At 39.1% G+C, this 24,503-nt stretch overlaps 1 protein-coding gene across 3 annotated transcripts in view; it reads right to left on the minus strand.

Moving 5' to 3' along the window:
- Positions 1-7,137: 7,137 nt before the first annotated feature.
- The window catches only part of LOC134537891 (zinc finger protein 260-like), a 50,998-nt gene continuing 33,632 nt past the window's right edge, over positions 7,138-24,503 (minus strand). For all 3 annotated transcript variants that reach the window (XM_063378812.1, XM_063378813.1, XM_063378814.1), the window contains one exon: positions 7,138-14,678. In XM_063378812.1, coding sequence (XP_063234882.1) covers positions 12,852-14,678 — 1,827 coding nt within the window. In that variant the 3' untranslated portion in view covers positions 7,138-12,851. The remainder of the gene's footprint in view (positions 14,679-24,503) is intronic.

Genomic DNA, 24,503 nt, shown 5'->3' on the forward strand with positions numbered 1-24,503 from the left:
TGTGCAACTGTTTCATCCAATTACAAGTTACTTAATTAGGTCTTGCATCAATAACTATGTTTTGTGATGTGTGTATTGAATTATTGTGATATAATTGGTACCTACTGGATTACTTAAGTATTTTTAGTAATATAGTAATCTTCTACATTTTACTTGTATCTATATTAATTACATGTTTTTAAAATGATAAATCTGTTTTGCCAAACATATTCTTAGACTTCAGTGATTTCTTTTTGTAATGAGCATAAGAGGCTTTTAATCTGTCGCCAAATCGGCTGGCTCATTATTGAAGTTGGAACTAATAGTTTGTGGCCGGTGAGGCGAACTTCGTTCTGCCTATAAGTCAATGAATGTCGTGTTAATTTTTAGCTAAAATTAATTTAGGAGTTTATTAACATAATAAACTGCTAAAATTTATTTAGGAGTTTATTAACATATTACAATTAAATACTAAAATGAAATAAAAGTACAAAAATCAATTATTTCAATGGTGTGTAAGCAAGACATTTGCTTTATTTATTTTATATTGCTGCATGGGTTTGACGTCAACAGGCTGTCCCTCCCTCATTGATTTATGCCCGGCTGCCCAGCTGCTCTTGGTAAAGAAGGGTTCGGCCAGATTGGCCCGGGACGAACCAGCTTGAATACGTGATTATTAAAAGCCTGTGTTAGCAGAACGTCTGTTTTATTCGCACAGAGACTCTTTACATGGGGCTGGTCCGAATCTGCCTGCGACAGTCTGAAGCTTTGCACGGCAACGCGAGTATTGTTCACCTACTCCACCACTGACACACTGTCCTGCACAAACTATATGCAACACTGAAAATTTAACTCTAACCCATATATGTACAAACTAAGCGGGAAAGAGAGATGAATGTTCCTTGGTAAAGCGTACGGTCCTATCATTGGTCTCTCCCCGTCCCACGCTAACGTGCCGGTAATTTACAGTCTATCCTGTCGTTGTCCGCATGCCGCCATTGGCCCGTACCTGCTGCTTGACCTATTGAGCTAACGGCGCTGCCCGACCGAGCTCGCTCCCAGACCAGGGCACTGCCCCCAGTAGTCTGGAAAGCTGTTGCCACTGCCTGCGTCACAATGCCGGCGCCCACTTACGTGCTGCCCGCCTCGGCGTCCTGCGTGGCACGTCTGTCCACCGTGAAGGCCTGTCGGCGACTGCCGCTCTGCGCTTCGCGCTCCGCGAGCGACTAACTCTCTCTCCCCCCTCCATCACGGCCCACGCCGCCCCTGACATGTCGCAGGCGGGAGACCGTGACGCAGTCGCCCAGTGAACAATGATTAACACAAACCCTTAAATATTAATAAATACACTATAAAAAGGAATTAACAAATAATATTTACAGAACTATTACAATTATTAATTAATACAGTTATTTACACAACCTCCGAGTCTTCTCAAAGGAAATTCCTCTTCGGCCGATGGCCCCCCTGACGCGCGAGTCTTCTCCCCCCTGCCTTGCCGCACTGCACTACACAATATGGCGCACTCGCGACACTGGGCAGGAAAAGGTGTTGGCATGGCATAATGAGCTGCGGAAACTAGGTAGACACTTGGGTCGATGTCAGGTTGCACTCGGGTTGATTTTCTTCAGTGAAGCCCCTTGTGATATACTACAATATTCGTTTTGTTATCAGGTGCAATAATCGGATGATTTGCCGACACGTGAACATGCCACGTACAATTGACCATAAAACAAAAACATGCATTTTCTAGATTCAGACCACAAACACTCAAGAATTGGCCTTGTGATTTGTTAATTGTCATGGCATATGCAAGACAAATCGGAAATTCAATTCGTTTAAACTCAAAGGGTATATCGGTTGGGATCATCAGAATCCTCGGAATGAGAACTTCCTCACCTTTGAATTTTCCATCGAGTGTTGACGTCGTCCAGCCGAAGGCCATCCCAAAGCCTGACCTGCAACCGCCAGTATTCGACCCCGCTAACAGAACGCACCCCTAGCCATGGCCCACCCGAGTCAGGCGAGCCTTCGATGCCAAGGTAGAATCAAGGGCTATGTCTTATTAATTAAACACCACGACCCCTATTCACGAATAATCAAACATAATTTAATAACAACCACAATAGTAATTAAAAACCCCACCTAAGGAAAGTGTGACGCAGGAGTGCTCGAGTCACTCACGTGTGAACTTACATTGACAAGTTTGTGTGTGCCCCCTTTGCGGCATTCAGCCTGAATTAATTCGTGTTGTGTTAACGTAAATATTACCTCCCTGTTTTTTATGTGTAACTAGTCACTGGAGCAGTCAACAAGTGACGAACAGTCTCTGGTGTGATTCTTATTATTTAAACTTAATTTATGTAAATCTGTTAGCCATAATTCTTAAAGAGTATCTGCCAATTAGATTAATCATTAATAATTAATGTACGAATTTAGAGCCACTCTCAGCTTCTTGTTATTAAAATAATTTCCGAATAACGGAACTTTAGAAACTTTGGCGCGAGAGAATGCTGAGATCTTCCCTCGCGCCAAGGAAAAACGCCAGTATCGAGCGACTCGCGGACTGGAGCGGATGACACGGGGAATCATCACCCTTTGTCTCCACTGAACATTATTGCTGGTAACTATAGTCATTTAAACCAAATATTTTTTCATTGTGTAAACTCCCCGTGTGTCCCAGGTCCTTTTACGGTGTATGGCCTAACCCAGCCACTTAACTATAAACTCCACACACTAGACATTACGCGGGGCAGTTCACCATATGGCACGGGCCGACTCCCGCTAAAAGTGACTTTTTGTTAAACATCGAGTGCACAGGCACCGACAGCTACGCATAGAGCTTGCATCTAATTTAACTGCGGACCGCAGTCCACACAGGTGGACCCGGATGCCGCCACACTAGTAATTTTCGGGATTGGCCATTTCCAATCAACCTCCCCCTTAACCTCGACTGGTGTGAGGGCTTAAATAAGGTACAGTGCGTCAGAGCACTCAGTGTTAATTTAATGTAATTTCGTAGGGTTATTCAATGTACGTCATGTAAGTGTAAACTGTAATTGTAACTGTTGAGCCGATTAAACGTCCACTCCACACACTCCGTGTGCGACGTGTCACCGACATTACAAAGTTACAAAGTCGCCGACGGTCCTAGCGGGCCACGCAGGGGCAACGCACCCACAGAACCCAAATTTGGTTAGACGCAGAGCTAGCCTGGCGCCCTCCCCGAACGTAATTTCACCAAGAACCAGTTTCCCGCTAAGATACGTGCCCTGTCTCGAATACGAGAACCCGGACGACGGCAGTGTCATCGCGTGAATCACATTGATCATCAGTTTTATTATCACCAAACGCATTCCATTACATAGTTTTGGTTGGTTTAGATTTCAAAGCACAATGACTACCGAGCCAACCTTCAGTTGTAAATTGTGTGGTGGTAGGCCAGGCACATCCAAGGAGTTTAAAAATCAGTTGGATAGTTGGTAGCTTTGTCTACATTTGTTACAGAGTCAATAAATTTGAATGAATGTAGAGTACCAACGATTTGATTCTGAATTACGAAGTTTAAGCCATCCATATCTTTGTTCTTAGCCACCAAAATTGCTCGCTCACTCAACCATTTCTTATTTTTGTATTTAGCAATGATGTTAGGGAACACCTTGTTGATGACTCGTCTTTCGATGAGACGAAATTTAAAAAATTCGGAGGAAATGAAATCAATCTGCTCGATTCGTCGACATGAACACTGCCATTACTGATAGTAATTGCTTGGAGAAATCTTCAGCAGATGAATCGTTCATCTATGCAACTCTTATGTTTTGCTGCCAGCTGAAGTTTCTTCACAAAGTGCCATAGATTTATTTATTTGAGTCAAGCGTTTATTTTATCGGCAGCAGTCGATCTTGGAATGACTGTGTTTGGCGGAAATCGACAGACAGTAAAATGATTGCGAATATCTTCCAATGTTCGGTAAAGTGCTTCCAATGCACGTTTGTGCGCCATTGTGCATTCGTCCCAGATGATGATTTTAGATGCTACTAAAACTTTGGCAATTGTGGAGTGTTTCACAATGTTACATGTCGCTTGATCAGTATTTTGAAGGTTTAACGACCATTTTAATGCTGAATGAGCCGTATGGGATCCTTCTAACAATGTGGCCGTTATTCCAGAAGAAGCAACTGCTACCGCAATGTCGGATCTCACACGAACAGTGGCCAAAATCAACATGAGGATTACTTCCCAGTTCCACCAGGGGAATCCAGGAAAAATAAGCCACCATTTACATCATAAATCACCATTAATGTATCATACACTTCCTTCTTTTGGGGGTTCAACAGGGGTAGATTCGTTTGAACTGAATGATCTAATTCATGTCGATATTTACGTTCACTTTCCAATTCTCGATTAAATGCATCATTCATTCCTCGATCTGATGCTGGAATTCCTAACTTGACTCATAAACTGCCGCACATGAGGTAACACATGTCTTCGATCAAGAGCAAAGCCTGGTTATGCATCTCCTCATTCACCTCAAGATCGCGATTTTTTGAAATAAAACGAATTAGATGTAAAATGTCTTCTGACATGTTATTATTGTACATGTTCCACAGGTCATGTGGCTTTGGTGGGAAGCATGTCGAAATGATAATAGCAAATAAAGTGTGTATCTGACTCGCAGATGCAGAAATAATTGCTTCAGCGTTTGTTGTGTACCAATAAGTATAGTTTTCGAGCAAACTGAGCTCATGACATGCTGCACGAAATGTTGGACACTATACCATTAACAGTTCGTAATGTTGCCCACGAAAATTCACCAGCAACAACCACAAATAGATGCTATCATCATTCTTCGGATGAACTGTGTAAATACGACCTAGAGCGACAGTAGAACACACATCCGGATGACCAAGAACTGCATCGCCTTGTTTCCGACATTGAAATTTCTTCGATGAAGCATTCCAAGTGTAATAACGTTGCACCTCCGAGTAAAGCAACGTTCGTGCAAACGGATCGCTTTGGCAAATCGCAAAGAAACTGGTCAATGTTATCGCTGGAGGTGCTTCAGCACATTGAGAAAACTTCGACGCGGTAAAATACTCATTGAACATTCTCCAGATGCACCGCCAAATGTTCAAAAGTGGGATGACGTTCGTGAATAGGGAATGAGAATATACCTACCCCAAATCGCCTCATTGCAGTTCACATATTGAACAACTTGATAGTGCATAATTTCATCGTTGGTATTGGAGGTTTGGATGACAAAAACTGCCATATCGCTGCCTTTCCTTAGGTAGGTAATATTTGCAAATTGTATTTGATGGACTTCACCGAATTGCATGTTGCAATGTGGTTTGAATGTTTTTGGAAAGTTGCGAATATGGAACAATCCAACTGTTGTCGATCATAAATCGTTTCCTTTCACTTTCGTTGTGATATTTTGAACATTATCTTTGAGCACTCGATGCCGATAGAGCGGATAACCATCGTTGCCAGGAATGGTTTCCACCATCAATTTTCGTGGATAACATTTGGAACACTTGCCATCGACCATTCACAGTAATTGGAGCTTGATGGCGCCACACCTTCCATGAATAATATTCGTAATTACAACATGTAGGTGTGGATCGGTTTCGGGGTAAGGAATCTCGGCACATATGATATCTATTTGGTCCGGTCGAACTCTTTCAAAGTGTGCATGCGGCAAGTCTCGTACTTGACATTTGATTGAATACATCCAGCATCGAGTATCTCCAAAGACACGATGCTTGACAATGTAGTTCATCAGCGACCATATTTTTTGCTTGAAGACACACGCGGTGATGTTGTGCCGATCACTATGTATGTCCGGGAAGCAGCATTAAAAAAATTTGTATCAATTTTGGATTGCATGTAAAGGTAATGAATAGGTCTGGCCGACCGTAATGATGAACATTGTCACTGCATCTTGCGCGTATTCATGCACAAGACATGGGCTGTGTATGTCGCCGGTAGAATAGTCAATCGACCAACATTAGCTGCATCTTCTTCGGTGTTAATTGCATTGTGTAAATAAATATACTCCTCCGAAAACAGTTTGGCTTGGTTTAATCCAACGAAAGTCAAGCGCTCTGTTTCGATTTTGATGTACATGTCGATGCAATATTGCCAAAGCAATCAATGAAATCGCAGCAAATAGTTGTCAGCATTTTGACAAATCATCAAATGAAATGCATAATAATTCATCGAGCTAACCTTTTTAGTAGTTTCCTCACTTGAAATAAAAACCGTAAAATTATTATATCTTAAAAGTAAAGCTCACATCCATATTCCCTGAAGGGGTGTACAGAACCGTGTGATCACTAAATTCCCGAAGGTAACTTTTAGCATATTTAAAAGTGGTTAAGATAAATGATTTAAGATTAATTGCCAGCTCCAAACAAACAACCCCTAAAATCTTAGTCGTCTCTTACAACTTCCTGGGGAATTAGGAGTGGTTGTATTTTTTTTTTTTTTTTTTTTTTTTTTTTTTTTTTTTTTTTAACAAAACCAAACAGAGTAAAATTCATGTAATGTTCAAATGAAAACCATAATATTGATACTCACCATTCAGTGGATTTATCATCTTGATACTGAAGTGATATCCATCGTCTACTTGCCAAAATATCAGCAGGTACTGCAATGTGTAAAAACAATTTCGCGTGATTACAAGTTTTCACTAACAATCAGGATAGCAACTTCATCTATTGTTGGAGCGTTAAATGTGCGTTCGTATGTTACATCAGGTCATATTTCCGCTTTGATCATGACATTGTACCATTATTTTGCATGCGCTCCAAAGCAATCTTCAGCCTAACCAATACATTGTTACGGTGCCACTCGTGGCGGCACCTCTTGATACGGGGGCTGTAGTCTCTGATATTTACTGACTGAATTGTAATGCGTGCTCGGGTTTTATGGGCGCCACCGTGCCACATGCACGGACCGATGTGAGACTCTTTCTCAGGGTCGTGACGTCGCCCATGTGAGGCGTGATTTTAATTTCCCCCTGAATACACCTAGCACGAATCCTTGCCCGCTCTCAGCGTCAGGCACGCTATTATTTACACAGTGGGCTCTCAGGTGTCCCACACGCCGTCACACTCCACGTGGTCAAACAGATTTAAATAAGAAAATAATACATTTGATTTACACACCTGATTTATTCGGTGAATGCAACTTACACACGTACACGATTGAAACTGTTTAAAACGCCCGCGGCACGAATCGGTTTAGGTGTGAAGACCCCCATGTGGTCACATCTCACATTACGTATTACAAAAGAGAAAAGACCGTTGCTGGTCGTAAGACAATTAGTTATACAGTCCCCCGACCGAGACGAGCTCCGAGGACCAAAAGAAAACGATTTAGACGGAATTAAATTGAAACAGAATTACTTGGCGGTGAAACAAGCGGTGAGGTCCCCGGAGTGCTGAAACGTCTACTCTCGGTTGTTGATGGCGGCGGACTGGGCTGAGATCATGGCTCGCTCGACTAACATGGCGTCCTCCCGCCGAAACAATTTCCGTTAAAAGATATTTGCGAATTCATGCCACGGGAAACTAAATTAACATGACAAGAATGAATAAAAAATTATGTGACAATTTATGAATACTTGAAAAGAATAATACATATTATAATTAATAAAATGAACATTTAATTATTGTCTGGCTTCGGGTTTCATCGGGAATGTCCGGAAACGCTATGATATTTTAATACATTATTTTAAAATAAAATATACATAAAACCCTCCCGGCCGATCTGCCGTCACGTTGCACTTAGGGAATATAAAAACAAATAACACAATTATATATACTTATGTTTTTAGGGGTGCGGCACACTGGCTCGACAGCGCCCTCTTGCCGAGCGAACACACACGCACACACACGTACGCACGGGTAGGTGGGAGGTTTGAATGGAGGGTGGGTGGTGTTTGGGCGGTGGCATATCGGGCTTAAAAGGGGCCGCAGGCCCGGACGATGTCAACATGATGTTCATGAAGTAGTTGCTGCAGATCTTGAAGAATTGCTATTTTCATTGCTGTGTTGATCTATTGACACCAATCAAGTTGTTCCTACATATTGCCCATTATGTATATTTGTAAGAATTTATGTTGTGCATTTTCAAGGGGTTGCAATGATCCAATTCGATGGTGAACCTGGCCTTGAATATGTAAGTCGAAAGCGAAGTCACTATTACTGATTTATAATCACAAATTGTTTGAAATGTTAGTATGCCTTATCTATTTTGGAGGCAAACACAGAGTAAATGAAGTAGGTACCTTGATTGTCGGATTAAATCCGTTCTTCGATAATGTCTGCCCCATATGAAGTAGTTTGAAAACAGCCATTGTATTTTTGAGTGTTAGCAAAGAAATGTTGTGATTCTGGTATTTCGCTATGAATTAATGAATGCAATGGCTCAGGTGGCGGTGTCAATAATGGCAATTTCACTTTGCCATTAAGGCAACACACTCCACGCGTTTCTGCAGCAAACTTCAATGCGCCACAATACTATCAAACAACATCTATTGGACCAATGTGTACGAAAGGATGCGAGCTGTAATAAATTGTGCAATCGTATAGAAACACTGCTCAATTCAAATCAACACTTGAAGCAATTCTTCTTGCGCGTAGAAGATTATGTAGTTGTTGATCTATACAATAAGCTCAACAAATTCTCATTGTCAACCGAGCTGTTTCACAAGCTGCCTCTCTTTGCTCTTGGAGAAGCATGAAGTCGGGCCATACTAACACATCGCTCTTCTCTTTAGATTCCTTGTCTTCTTCAGAGGATTGATTCGCAATGTTCCAAAGCCTAATTCCATAACAGCTTTGTTAGGAAAGATTAGATCTGCTTTTTCGCAGCATTGTTAATAATAATACTCACACAATAAGAATTATTAATAACACTCACAAAACAAACAAATTGACTGGTAACCTTTATATGCTTTTTTGAAAACATATTATATTCCACATGAAAAAAAAAAATTACACTTTCGCTACTTACAGATTATATACTGAGTAATATATACCAGCCTAATCATTTAAGTCCCTGTCAGTAAAATGCTTGGAAATTATATACTATCTAGCATAAATCATATGGAACAAATTTTGCATGACAAGTACAATTTGACATCAACCGGGCCTGCGCCCCAGAAGCCTGGTCAGCCTCTGCCACCTTTCCCCTCACCACCCCATCCGACTTCCCGTACTGGCAGCCGCTCCGTCTTGAGTACGTAGTCGGGTGGTTGTGTTTGAATAGCGCACCACGGATGTCAAGAGGGCGCTGTAGCAGCAGTGCACCACACCCCTTTAACTAGAGATAAACATTGTAATTCTTTTTTGCTTATTTTTCCCCAAGTGGCATGTGACTGCAGATCGGCCGGGAGTGTTTTATGTACTTAAGTAATTCATGTTTAGTTAAGGCATAAACAATGACAAGATGTACCGAACATGCACGACGTGAACTGAAGTCCGCCGAAGCCGTTCGGGTTATCATTAATAATAAATTGTTATAATTTAAGTTAAAAGTTTTTATCATGCATTAGGTGTAATATAATTATTAAGAGTGTTTCATATTTTACCTGTAGCTTCCTGTGGCACGTAATCGTAAATAGGTATAACGGTAACTGGTTCGGCGCGAAGACACCATGTTAGGTTAGCAGAGCCCTGAGCTCACCCCAGTCCTTTGCCAGCACCAACCAAGAGCAGACGCATCAGCACCCCGGGGACCTCACCGCTTGCCTACACTGCTAAGTAATTCTGTTAAATTTTAATTATCTTAAATCTTGCGTTCATAATTCCTCGGGGCTTCTCTCGGTCGGGGGGACTGTTTAAATAATTGTATGAGTGACCACTATGGTCCTTTTTATGCTAATTACCTACTTGTAGAGTGTGACCACGTGGTCATGTCGCACCACGTGAACCGATTCGTGCCATAGGTGTTGTGTGATATAATCAAAGGTGTAGGCGAAGTCGCAACTAATACACCAGGGCATACAATTTTATTTGTATTTGTTTATTTCAACATCCTGAGTGTGACGGCGTGTGGGACGCCGTAAGAGCCCACTGCGTAGGTGAAGAGCGTACCAGACGCTGAGAGCGGACCAGTGGCGAGTACTAGGATTGGCTTTAAGGGGGTTGAAATCACGCCTCACATGGGCGACGTCACGGCCCTGAAAAAGAGTCTCTCCTGGGTTCGTGCCCCTTGCACGGTGGCGCCCACAATTTATTCTCAGTACATGTATTGACGCGAACCCCCGCTTAGCATAAGGACAGTTAGGCCGCGGCCATGTCAAATTCAGGACTAATTTTTTTGCAGATCTTAATTGACTTTTAATATTCAATGTGATACATAACCAATTATGGCTTTAAAAAATATTAAAGTATTAATATAAATAAATATTTTTAATACAAAAAATTTCACTTCACACTCTAAAATAATATTTACATAGAGCTCTAAGAAACAAAGTACATGTATTTGGACTAAGATAAGAATATCAAAACTAGTGCATAAAAATAACTAGCCGAATGCACAAAAAACTAACTTACTGTGTCAGCAACAGGAAGTTTTTTGAAAATCTATTTTATTCTAACTTATTTCATTGCTGGCATTAATACTTGTTTACAGCACCTACAGAATTTAGGATCTTGACAGAAATAAACCTTTCAGCCAAACAAACTGCAGGAAAACACACAAATAGAATATTTTTGTCTGTTACTCAAAATGTATTGGAAAAATGCACTAAAACAAAATTAAGGCAAAAAGAAGTAGAAAAAATTAAATTTAATCGCCAAAAAAGGAGGCTAAGAACCGTTTTAAAAGGTTAGTAAAGCCTGATATAATTAATGAAAATTTAATCTTAATACAAATCGCAAACCTCTTAACATTAAAAAAGAGCTTCAGGAATTTCTATATACTGGAACCTCAAAATCATCTTTCTTAAAAATATATTAATCTATTAGCCACCATACATTATCTGCATATTTACTTCTACCACAATGATCCCACACCAACAACTGGCGAAATGAAATAGAGTGATCACTAATGTTCAATACACTTAGTACAAGGGTTACAACGCAGCTTACAGAAACCCCTGTATCTTTTTCACAGACAATACAATACTAACACACAAATAAAAATCAGCACTAGTGTTCTACCTATTAATTTTTGGGTGAAATCGTACAATTTGGCACGTATGGTAATAGTTACCTCTGTGATTATTGGTGAATGTGAAAGTTGCTAGCATTAACTGTCACATTCCCAAATATCCAAAAATTCCTCATTTCTCCATCATCTTATAAAATTATTCTACTTTCCTCTCATCCTACCACAAATTGTCTGGCTGCAATATTGCCATCGTAACAATACATAACACCAATTGTAGAATTTTTTGGAGTTAATTTTGGGATAGATAAGAATTTTTATTAATATTAACTACTAAAAATTGAACTGAAGATATGAAAAGGGCAAAAAAAATGTAAAAAGAAGGAAGATGGGGAAAGATATGTCCTGTCGTGATTAGGGTTTTCATAGGGTCTTCACGATGAGGACAGATACTGGGCGCCACCACGTGGAAGGGCAAGTGGACCCGGCTGAGACCCGCCTCAGGGCGAGACGTCGCCCGTGTGAGGCAAGATTCGATCCACGTAATTCGCTCAGACCTGGGCCGCTCTCAGTGTCGGGCACGCTTATACTATATTAATGAATCGTGGGCTCTCAAGGCATCCCACATGCCTGCTCACAGTGGATAGATTGCCACGAGGTCGGTAAAAGAAAAGAACGTAGTTTCATACTTAAGGTATTTAATGTATACACACGCTCCCATACACAGCTTCGAGATGATAACGTTCAACGGCCCAAGGCACGTGGTCGCGCACAGCAAATACGTAGTATGTGTTTAAAAGGAGTCTCTTCAAGAGCTGAGAAATATTTAATAAAACAGTTCTTCGACCGAGGCAAGCCCCGGGGATAATGCGAAAGTGATTGATAATTGATTAGAGATAAAGCAGATCTACGCATCAGAGTACAAAGGGTGCAGTCCCCGGGGTGCGGGAGGCTGCGGCTTGTCTCGGTTGTTGGCGGCGGAGAACTGGCTGAGCGCTGGGCTCTCCCGGTGCATCATGGCACCTTCCCGCTAGGCCAGATTACTGTTACGTCTTATGATTAAATGCCTTGAAATCCTACGTAGGGAATATACAAAACCATTTTATAATTATGGCACAGTCTCCCACTGCTCTGCTATTACTAAACAAACCGTTATTAATGTACTTGATTAAAATAAAGTCTGACTTCGGCTCACGTTCGGGTCCGCTCGGCAATGTCTTTATATTAAACAAATAAAATTATAAATTGAACAAAAACAAAACTGTCCCGCCCGTCAGTGGCGACACAAATTCACAGGAAAAATAATAATAAAAATTAACAAAAATTTATTAAAAAATTTAAGGGGACATGACACTGCCGCTACAGCGCCCTATTGTGACTACGTAGTTTCGTGATGGTATGAATGCCAGTGAGGGAAGTGGGACAGGGGCCAGGGGAAAGGAGGCGGAAGCTGACTAGGCTCCTGGGTGCAGGCCCTTTTGACGTCAGTACATAATCGTTTTTTCACCATTCATTCTCAAATTGTAAACCAGACAAAAAGAACACTGTTATAGCTCCACCATAATTGTTTCTTGAGACTGGCCACCTGCTAATCAATGTCTCTGCACTGCAGCATGTTATATCTGTGCTAGAGCTATTTCAGGTGCTTCAACAGACTTGGATTAAATTATTTCATACTAACAGACATTCATCACAGAATTCTGGTATGCATGACTAAGTGATCATTGCGATTAAATATTTTCTACAAGCTAACATTTAAAGAGACCTTCGCCTGCATGTAATTTCATGTGTGTAATAAGTTTTTCTTTTACAGTAAATGATTTACTACACATATCACAATTAAAGGGACACTCCCCTGTATGCAATCTGTTGTGAACTCTGAGAGCCGCTTTAGAACTAAAAGACTTACTACATAATTCACACTTTATAGCATTCTCCCCCGTATGTAAGCTGTAGTGTGCATTAAATACTTCTCTCCTAATAAATGATTTACTACACACATTACACTTGAAGGGCCTTTCCCCTGTATGTAGCCTGATGTGTGTAATGATATCCCTTTTACAACTAAAAGACTTACTACATACATCACACTTAAAGGGATGCTCCCCTGTATGTACCCTCATGTGTATATCCAGATACCTTTTAAAACTAAAAGTCTTACCACATAATTCACACTTGAAAGGACGCTCCCCTGTATGTAACTTGTTGTGTAAAATAAGACACGTTTTAGAACTTAAAGCCTTACCACATAATTCACACTTGAAGGGTTGCTCACTTGTATGTAACCTGTTGTGTAAAATATGATCCCTTTTACAATCGAAAGATTTACTACATAATTTACATTTGTAGGAATGCTTCTCTGTATGTACCCTCATATGCACATTCAGATACTTTTTTAAACTAAAACACTTACTACATAATTCACACTTGAATGGATACTCCCCTGTATGCAAGCTCTTGTGTTCTATAAAAGTTTGTTTTCTAACAAATGATTTGTTACACACTTCACACTCGAAGGGACGCTCTCCTGTATGTGACCTGTTGTGTACAATGAGTTCCGTTTTAAAACTAAAAGACTTACTACACAATTCACACTTGAGGGGACGCTCCCCAGTATGCACCCTCTTGTGTAAATTGAAGTATTGTTTCCTAGCAAATGATTTGTTACACACTTCACACTTGAAGGGACGCTCTCCTGTATGTGTCCTTTTATGTATAATCAGAGACCCTTTAGTAATAAAAGACTTACTACATAATTCACACTTGAGGAGACGCTCCCCTGTATGCAAGCTGCTATGTACATGAAAGCTGTGTTTCCTAGCAAATGATTTGTTACACACTTCACACTTGAAGGGACGCTCTCCTGTATGTGATCTGTTGTGTACAATGAGATCCCTTTTAGAAATAAAAGACTTACTACAGAATTCACACTTCAGGCGATGCTCCCCTGTGTGCAAGCTGTTGTGTAATTTTAAGCTTTGTTTCCTAGCAAATGATTTATTACACACTTCACACTTGAAGGGACGCTCTCCTGTATGTAATCTGTTGTGTATAATGAGATCCCTTTTAGAAATAAAAGCCTTATTACATAATTCACACTTGAAGGGTAACTCCCCTATGTGTAACTTGATATGTACAATAAGTGTTTTTTTACTACTAAATGTTTTACTACACATATCGCACTTGAAGGGACTCTCTCCTGTATGTAAATTTCTGTGTTCAGTAAGATTTTGTTTTCTACCAAATGTTTTACTACATACATCACACTTGAAGGGACGCTCCCCTGTATGAGATCGGTTATGTTCAACTAAATGACGTACTAGTGGCTCTTGTCTTGATATATCTGCAGAATCTTTGACTTGTTTGCTTGACGAACACAAATGCTGATGAGGGTGAAGGCCCTTGCAATCTGTTGAAACATTGATGCAAATGTCAGACATCAAAATAGTACCGCAGGTAGCACTTTCTTCTGGTACACATTCAGGCTTGAGAGAGGCACTACCTTCACTGTTGTAATTACCTCTTGTTCTGGTAGCTTCTGCCAGAGAGCTTGTCTCCACAGCAGGATTATCAACCTGCAACAAAATAATTCTTTTATTTTAAAACGTATGTATTAAGTTAACTGTAGCCACATCTTTGTATTTCATTGAATAATGTTTATCAAGCATTTCTTGAGGTACACAAGGATTAAAATGATAGTAAAAACAATAGTATTTATTAAAGTAGAAAATTTATTTATTTTGTAACAAAAAATAGGTTTTCATTCTAAAAAAAATTAATACACTATAATTTCTTTTGGATTCAATTAATGCTAAACAAATACCAGATGTTCAGGTCAATTTGATCTAATGTTTAATAATTCTTAAATTTAAGTTTTAGAGGTATCTCCAAGGGGATTGAGCTTCGCTGAAGGGAGGGTAATGCTGCATGTTACAAATTTCCAGAGTTTATGAAATCAGATTATTGTACTTCACAGTTAGGACTCTGGGCTGGCTGCTCTGTTCACGCTCCGTGCATGTGTTGGACCGAGTGATTGGGGCGCGTATATGGCTGGCATGCAGATTGGACAAATTCTGTTGTCGTTTGTTTGCTGAGCGCTTGCACAGTCGCTGGCCGCAGCCACTGGGGTGCGCTGGTGCAACAGGCCGCGCGGTGAGGGTGCACACCTGAGTGAAGGGGGTAGCATGCTCAGCTGTCCTCGTTAGTTGTTTGGAGATTTAGTTCCAACAACCATGGATTGTTTAGCGTAGGCGGTGAGTAGGAATTTAACTGGGAGTTTGAGTGAGGCTGGGGCTCGCTCAGGCGGAAGCTACGCCTCTTGCTTGTGGCAACAAGTCCCCTAGTTTGCAATGTAACTTTTTAAGTTCACTCCGAGGGGAGGATTAGGTTGTAAGAAGAGGAGTTAACACAATGTAAGTATTTATATTTCACTTAGTCGGACGAGGCCCGAGTGGCTCGAGGAACAGCAGTCAAGGTTTGTTAACGAGGTTCTCTGTATTCATTAAAAATAAACCCCAATAGTTGTCACTATGGCTGAGAATTGTGAGTTAATTTCTACGGTTCCGTTAGTCAAGAAAAGAGGAGTCTCTTTAGGTCAGATTGAAATTTTTGACTGCAGATGCGTAAGGTCAGTAAATAAAGTCATGGTATCTCGTTTGTTTATATGTGGTTGATTGTACTGCTATTGCAAGGAGGAGGGGGGAGGTTGGTTGATAATAATTTAATCAGAATATAATCTTGTGGGCGCCACCACATGGAATACTGGTCATGTGGACCCAGCATCTCTCGTCTCAGGGCCGTGACATCGCCCGTGTGTAGCGAGACTCGTACTTCCAATTTAGAATAAAGCACTTAAAATAAGACTACGTCTACTCTCAGCGGTTGCACACTATATTAAGTACGGTGGTATGCTAAGCAGGCTCTTGGAGGCAGCCTCCACAACTCATTCTTCATGTCAAAGAAATAACTATTCTTATTTCTGAGTTTTATATCCGTTATACATCTGTTCTCCCTCTACATCATGTTACACTATTACAAAGCCAGCGACACAAATCAGTTTAAAGGTTGGTCCAGGAAATCAAGTTAGAGTTCAAATACATGACAAAGTTCAATTAATGAATAAAAAATAATAATTATGTCCAACATGCTACTACCCGAGATAAGCCCTGAAGTTACATGAAAGCAATTTATACATATTAAGAGAACAGATGGACGTGGATAAAGTTGAAGACGACGGGTGAGCGGAGCTCCTTACCCCGGGTAGCAACGGCGACAGACTGGGCTCCTCTCAGCGCCCTAGAGGCAGGTATCTGCACGTTTCCGGCTGATGACCGTTACATATGTTTTAAAAGCGTGCCACCGGAAAAATAATGACTACATATAACTAGGGCCACTTGAAAATGGTGTTAAATAAAAATGAGGAACTTTGTCATTATAAGTAGAAAAAAGCGGTATAAAATTTAGTCACAAAAAAAAGTATAGCGGTGTTAAAAATCTTTAATTTAAATTAACGGTAAAACAGGTTTATTTTTGAAAATTATTTTCTCTCTGTATTTCTTACACGAATACGTATGCATACACTTTATTAACATAAGAATAGCATTATTAATCAAAGCAATTTAGTATATACAGTGAAACCCTGATTATTCATTTTCCAATGGACCACGAGTAAAAAACGGATAATCCAGGAAATCCTACAATGTGGGAACACACTCTAAAGTTACCAAATGCACAATGTATGTACTATTGCAAAAACTTTCAGTGAATCAGTTAGGTATTTCCATAAACTGACACCAGCAGCATACTGTATATACACTATCAATATTGGAAAATTATACAGCAAAACCCCTTATTTGCACTTTTCATGGGGACAAAGTAAAAAAGTGTAAAAAGCGGGAAAGTGTAAATAAAGGGAAAAGTAAGAAATACGTTAAAGTTAATTAAAATACAGTCGCATCCTACAGCGTTCATAACAAATGCGGGCTACATTACACATACGCATTGCACCACAGTAAAAAAATTTTAAATAAAAGGGCCGCAAATTGGAAATTTACCGTCAATAGCGCGCCGTGCGCGGAGAAAGGTCATCGTACTCAATCAGCTGTTATGGCGCGGCGTAGCCGCCGGCTGGCTCTCTCTGTTGTCTGAGCTGCGCATGCGCAGTATAACTCACTCAACGCTCCGCCCAGACTCGTGACGTTCCATCAGCAGCCAGCCAATAGATGCGAGCTTAGCGGAAAAAAATATAAGCTCCACCTCCCGTGTACCAGTTTTGTCCAGTTCTAATACCAGTTTATTGGTCTAGCACCAGTTTTCTCGCTGCCGTGACGTGTTCAAGTTTACGTTCACCTTGATTTCTTGATACCAATAATTAATTATTTACGATCCCCAGATATAAATGGTTAGTTTAAAAATATGCGTCAACTGTACAATACTTCCGAAATTATAAAATACGTTTAAAACAGTTACCAAGACTCCGCTCATTTTATCTAGTGAGGTTTATGTCTCGTACCAGTATTTCGGCTAAGTTGTGACATAAATATAGTAACAGAACGTTTATACATTTGTGAGTTTACGTTTTTCCCGAGTACATTTTAGATTGCCTCCTGCTATAATTACTCGGACTTTTACACGCCTAGGCTTAAATTATTATATGTTCAGAAATAAAAGCAACTTTTCATGTTATAAAATATGTTTATTTTACGATTTAAAATGTTCACTGCCGACTATAAAAGTTACGTTTTTCACAATGTTTTTAGGCCTACTATCGTTGTTACGTGATGTAAATAGCGGGATGGATGAGATTTTTGAGACGTAATTCGCGTGAAAGTATTGTATTGGATTAAATGGGAACCAAACGGGACCTGAAGAATATAGTACAAATAACGGGAAAACGTAAATAACGGTAACGTAAATAAGGGGTTTCACTACTTCCTTAATTTTTTTAAATGAACAAAATGTGCCATCCACTGGGATGTTTGATGCCCGAACTTGCTGGAACCAAGAAAACAAAACTTTCTCAAGCTCACTGTATTTCGACTGTCTTGCCATTTTCCGTTTTTTTTGAAGACTGGCCGAACTGACTTGCTTGTTTCCGAATCTCATTTCTTCTAGCAAAGATAGAATTAAGAGTCGATGGAGGAATACCATAGCGCTTTGCCAAATCAACCCGTTTTTCGCCTGGATTTTTTTCAACGGCATTTATAATTTCTAAACGCTCTTTAATGGTTTTAACCTCTTTTGTAGGCCGATACATAACAATGAACCTATACAAATTTCACACGTGCATTAGAGTTAAATGCGTAAAGCTAATTTACCGTAAACAAAGAAAATCTCGCGCATATAAGGCCGGCCACGGAAACGCTAGGATGAACAATTTCGTCTATGTTTCTCGCAGGATTTCACTGTCGCTAAATAGAAACGTGTTTACGTTGGGCTAGTATGTACAGTATATCGACCACGGTTATATTGTTGTGTCGATTATCGCACAAAGCAAGAACTATCGTGCGAGCGTTAGCTTTCGTCTGTTGTTTTATCGAAGTTGGTGAACCTGTTAGCAACAGCGTCATGCTCACTTTATTCGGTTTCTTTTAGTAATGGCCGCCATATGTAAATATTGGTATTGCGTGTTGTGTAGACACGCGTAAACTGGAATATTTCTCGGGAATTTTAACGTGAAATCGGTAAAAAGCCTGTAAAGTTCAACCCGTTAAACCGGGTTAAAAAATATTCGTAAACGATGGAAACGGGATTTTTTTAACATTGTTCTTGCGGGATTTTTTCGGGACCACGGACATTGAACAATAAAACCGGGAAATTCTACAATGCGGGAACGAATAAACGAAGTTTCACTGTAATGTGATTTGTATTTATTTGAAGGTCACTTTAGTGCACATGGCTAGCAGTAAATAAAAACAATATGTTGAAAAACAAATCAACATAATGATACAATTACGGACATCCATTGAAATATCTTGAAAGCATAATCTAAATGTTTTGTATTTTTAAACCAGTACACAGGTCAGAAAATATCTGGCCATACGACGAAAATGCTCTTTACTGTCCACATTTGAAACTGGTATCCACAGCACTGGTAAAGCTTGTGACACAAAGTTGCCGTAATCACATTGCAATCCTTGAAAAATCTTGCAGATGTCAGCAGTGAGCCCTTCTTTCAAAACATTGGAAACTTGCACCTGAAGTGCAAGATAACCTTCTAGAAATTCCTTCTTTGTAACAGAGTTGATAAGAGGAAGATGGTTAGCAGTTGTGAACAGCTTCTGATCAACATTATTGCTCACAATGTTTCGAGCAGCAAACAGTTTCCCAATAGTGCTGAAGAACTCTTTAGCAGTGTCTTTTCCCTGAGCTCTTTGCTTGACAGCTGAAGGGAGTTTTGAAAGGGCAGAAGATGTTCTGTCGCCAAAAATTCCCCTGCTAACCAATAAGAAGTTATTCTCTAAGTCATACAACTTTGAATAGAGTTTATGACTAAAAGAGAAACTACAACCTTCAAGCTCCAGGATGTTTTCTGTGAGTTTCTTACCATGGTCCACGAGAAATTCAGCAGAGAACAGAATTATTGTAAGCTGGCAGTCACTCAAGTTCTTAAAATAGTCTGTCGAAACACCACTATCTTCTCCATCGAGAAATTCCATCAGATCATCAATGTATTCCGCAATATATTAAATGGAATGGAACCAGGAATTCCACCTGGTCAAAACTGGTGCTGGGAATAATTTGACATATTTTTCTTGTTCTGGGTACTTTTGTTTCAGATGTGTGGCGTATCTGTGCTTTCGTTTCCTTGAATTCAAAAATACATGTTTGACATTACTAACAAATGTATTTAGCTCTGATAGAGAGAGGCTCCACAAACTTGCGATGAGATTAAGTTTGTGCGCCCAGCAGTGAACATGAACCATTTTCTCACAAAATACAACCTTTAAACTTTTAAAGTGTCTACACACTTGGTCATATATCGTGCAACAACTCACCACAGCAACTATATTTTTAATTTTATGTTGAGTTGTGCAATAATTGACGGAAGCATTCTGTGCCATTTACACTGTCCAGTTCTTTTACACCACCCACAAACAACTTTTGGTCACTGGTACTTGCGAGAACACGAATTAAAATAATGAAAACACATTGTCCCTTCTTGTCTGTAGTTTCATCAAATAGAAGAGCAACTTTCTGGTTTTCCTCAGATTTCTTCACCATGTCAGAAGTGGCCTCACCAATTTTGGGTAGATATATATATGTCTCGTAATACCCGAGCGTCTGGAATATTTCCAGCACCTGTAATTAAAAAAAGAAATAAATGTAAAGTTGAAGCATTTAATTTTCTAAAAATAATCATTTTAATGGTATCGACAGTTTAGATTAGGGCAAATATTTTAATAGTTTAGTATTTGCACAGTTAAACACTAAATGTATAGCTAGGCCTACTTACCTGGTATGAACATATTTTTGAAGCCAAGCATGGACACAGTCAATATCTGCCTTTTCCAGTGGTATGTTGGCATCTAAAACATGTTCGTGAAGTCCACAATAAATTCTTGTTTGTTATCCCTTCTTCTCTGCCCGCGATCTAGAGCACTAATAATGCTCAACTGCTTCGGGGTTGAATGAGTTTTCAAGTATGCTTCTTTTTTCTGTTTATGGGACTATCCCTGAACATGCTTCTTGCAAGTGTCTTTCCACAGCCAGTCCACATGACTATAGCAATACTTGCACATTATTATTTTACTACCTTCATCAAAACTAAAAAAAATCCATTATTTCTAAATTCTATCAAACGTTCATGTAATGTTAGAAATTTAGGCATTTAAAAACTAACAATTACCGACATTAAAACATACTTTCACGTGTGCAGAACAACACATTGGAATTATTACGACAAAGAATGTGTTGTGTTCATTGTTAACACTCAAAATTCTCGCAATGGCACCATTTTGGAATGGTGGTGATATTTTCTTCTTGAAAAAATTGGACTGTATCAGATAATCTTCAGTTCACAGGATATGAAGCCCCACCACAACCTATTTCTAAGTTTACCGAAATGAAAGGTTAGGATTGGTCACTGTAATAATGTTGTTTTTGTTTTGTTTTGTAAAGTCTTTGTTTCTTCAGGGAGGGTTAGGAAGGTATTAGTACGTTATCATAACTAAAATTAAAGGTGTATATCCTTGCAAAATGGAGTTTCTATTCACGAGCGATCGGAAAACTTTGGAATACCTCGGAACTGTTCGTGTGTTGCTCTTGTGAGCTGTAGGCTTCCTATATCTGCACTAAAAGGTCTGTGTGCCTATGGTTTAGTTGGGAAGCCTTCATTTCACAGATGAGAGAGCCACACCCAAAGTTCCCCGAAGTTCATGCTCACTTTTTTTTTCCGTTCTATCTCATTGTATAAACTGGTGTGGCATTAAATTTTGCAGTTGATTAGGATAGGTTAGCTACATTATACATTCTTTAAAACATTGTGGATGGTTGGTTATATTAGGTAAGTATAGCTACATTAAAAATACTGTAAAATCATTTTATGGTTGCTTAGCAAATAACTTTTTAATATGTAGCTATCCAGTGCTACGAAACCATTTACATGATTTCAGAGTATCTTTAATGTAGCTATCCTAACCAAATCAACCATCCCCAATGTTTTAAAGTATTTATAATGTAGCTAACCTAACCTTTTACAATGAACAAAAAAGAAACCCCGAAGATGCACGATCGGGCGTTTGGCTCTCTCGTCTGTGAAAAGAAGGCTTCCCGGTTTAGTTTGCAACATAAACAAAAAAGATTGCGCGTGACTTTATCAATAAAATATATCACTGCGATCGTCATTTTACTGCATTATGCGTTATAGTTATGAAACAGTTATCTGAGCCATGGAGTATAGAAGTAGAGAGAGATTTCACTCCCAGGTTGAACCTCTTTCCTTATTTTTTTTCTCGGATAACTGCCACTATGTAATGTAATAATACAACAACCAGCGTGAAATAAACCATGCAAAAATGTATTTTAAATATGTATTTTATTAATGCATAATGTTAAATTATGGTTTTAAAATAGTTTTTGAACAGTTTTTTATTTATTAAATATATGTACATAAATTGAATTCAATGTTATTGTTTAAGAAGGTAATTTTGTTTGTCCCAATACCGCAGGATCTAGGGCTCTATATTGTTTAAGATCTAGGGTGTTATTTTTATTCCAGATTAATGGAAATATTTTTAATCCCCCCCCCCCCCACTACCCAAATTTTTTAATATTAGAATCGTTCCAAGAATAACTTAGGTTATCATCTATCCATCATATTAATAACTTATTCTGAAGTCCAAAAAATACACATAACCTAACAACCCTTTCAGAATCATTAGGGAAACTAAAATTTTTCACATCGTTTCTAGACTTAATATTTTCACAGTGCGGCACCCAACATTTTCTTCCAAAAGTTTTCTTCTTAACTTTTATCATCTCAAATTTTTAAATAACTCAAAGTAATAACAAATTGCATTCGTTTCAAATTCAAACTATAACAGTTTTAAATTTTTAAACAAACAGTGACATCAACACATACATTCAAAATATCAAAGAAATAGTGTATTTAGCATGAATGATTTTAAACAAGTAAACTAAAGTAAATTTCGAAAATAAAATCAGATTCCTCCATCAAAGTCAAATTATTCAACATAAAATTATAAAATTATTTAGTTTAAAATAGCTTTCTCACTTTGGCACAAGTCTTTTCCACAGTCTTCAATAAGCCATGGTAGGTCCTATCTAGTGACTATCCCATGATCTGAGCTTAGAAAAAGTCTCAATCAGCAACGTATCTACGGGGGAAAAAATACCTTTTGAATTATAAAGATCATCCCGTACCGCAAGAATTTATGGCAGAAAGTTCTGTATAGTTATTTAAGTAATTAATTAAATAGATAATGTCGCCATTTTTTTGCGGTGTTACAATGATAAAACGAATTACATTTTATTTTCAAGAAAGATGGTTCAAGTAGGCATTGTCTGATGTTCAAACACAGAATTTAACAGATATTTTCTTGTTTTTTTGCTGTTTTTTTTCTTGAATCCATAAAAAAAACGTAAATTTTGCAGGAAAAACCAATTTCATAGTTTTTTCACGTTTTTCGTCATTTTTTCACAATCGCGAAAATTGCATGGCCCTTCATATAACTCTTATTTAAATTTAGCCTAATGGCTAACCAATGGTTAACCAAACTATTTAAAACATACTAAATATTAAATCAGGTTTAAAATAAGAACTTGTTCGGCATTGTTCGGGCCTTGACAATTTTATTACAATATATTTTAAAAGTATCCGTCTTGAAGTGGTCACTCCGTCTGTTATAGGGGCGAAGATAAAACAGGTTACATATAAATTTACTTAAATAGGGGAGCAGAGCACTGAGATTACCGCACCCTCTATAGTACACCTACGCACGCACACGTACGGCAGGCTGTTTGACACACAGGGTGATGGTGGGAGGAAAGAGTCTGAAGCGGTGAGGCACATCGGTCTTAAGAGAGGGCGTAGCCCTGGACCTCAGTACGATTATTTCTCTTATGTAATGTTAGTTCCTAAGTAATTAATTGTAAGTTTAAATATTTTGTTATTGGTTTAATAAAATAATGTTTATTTTAAAATTATTTTTAAATAATTGGTTTTAAAATTCTTAGGATAAGTAGTCATACCCTGGAAAACCCCGTACGGCATACCTAACAACTTGCCAAGTATACACTCGGTAAGAACACTCACTAAATTTTTGTGTAAATCAGAATATGTGATGATTCAATCAATGTTGGTGAAACATGCACACTGTTGTTCTACCACCTCTGCCGTTCAAAATGGTTTATTTAGGGGCGAACTGACCATGATTTTGTACCTGCGGGCCAATTCGCAGGGCGAGCAGAGACTCGTTTCAGGGCGTGATGTCACAGCGTGGCTGCAGCAGACGGCAGGAGTGATGATGGCTCTCTGAGGGTGATTAAGGAATCTGTGACGCGCACACGCTGGTATAATTCGGGTTGCGTCGAACACTGATGAGCAACTGGCGAGCATCGTCACACAGTCGATTGGTATGCCAGCAAAAATCTACTCGCCAGCGGCAGCTGGTATTCGTTGCGTTGCACTCCCCTTCAGAGAGGACGTGTCGAGGTGGCATAACGGGCTACGTGAATCAGGGGATCCCTTGGGCAACTTCAACACACAAATAGTTTAATGGAAGTATACCTACTTAATACCTAAAAAACTAATTAAAGTACATATAAAAAAACACAACCAAAGAAAACCAGAGTATAATTTATTCTAATAAGGGTAAACTTACCAAGAGATATGATCCGATGCTTATGATTACAATAAATATATTTTTTAAACATGTCAC

Source organism: Bacillus rossius, chromosome 12, assembly GCF_032445375.1.
Source record: "Bacillus rossius redtenbacheri isolate Brsri chromosome 12, Brsri_v3, whole genome shotgun sequence".
NCBI classification, from domain to species: Eukaryota; Metazoa; Arthropoda; class Insecta; order Phasmatodea; family Bacillidae; genus Bacillus; species Bacillus rossius.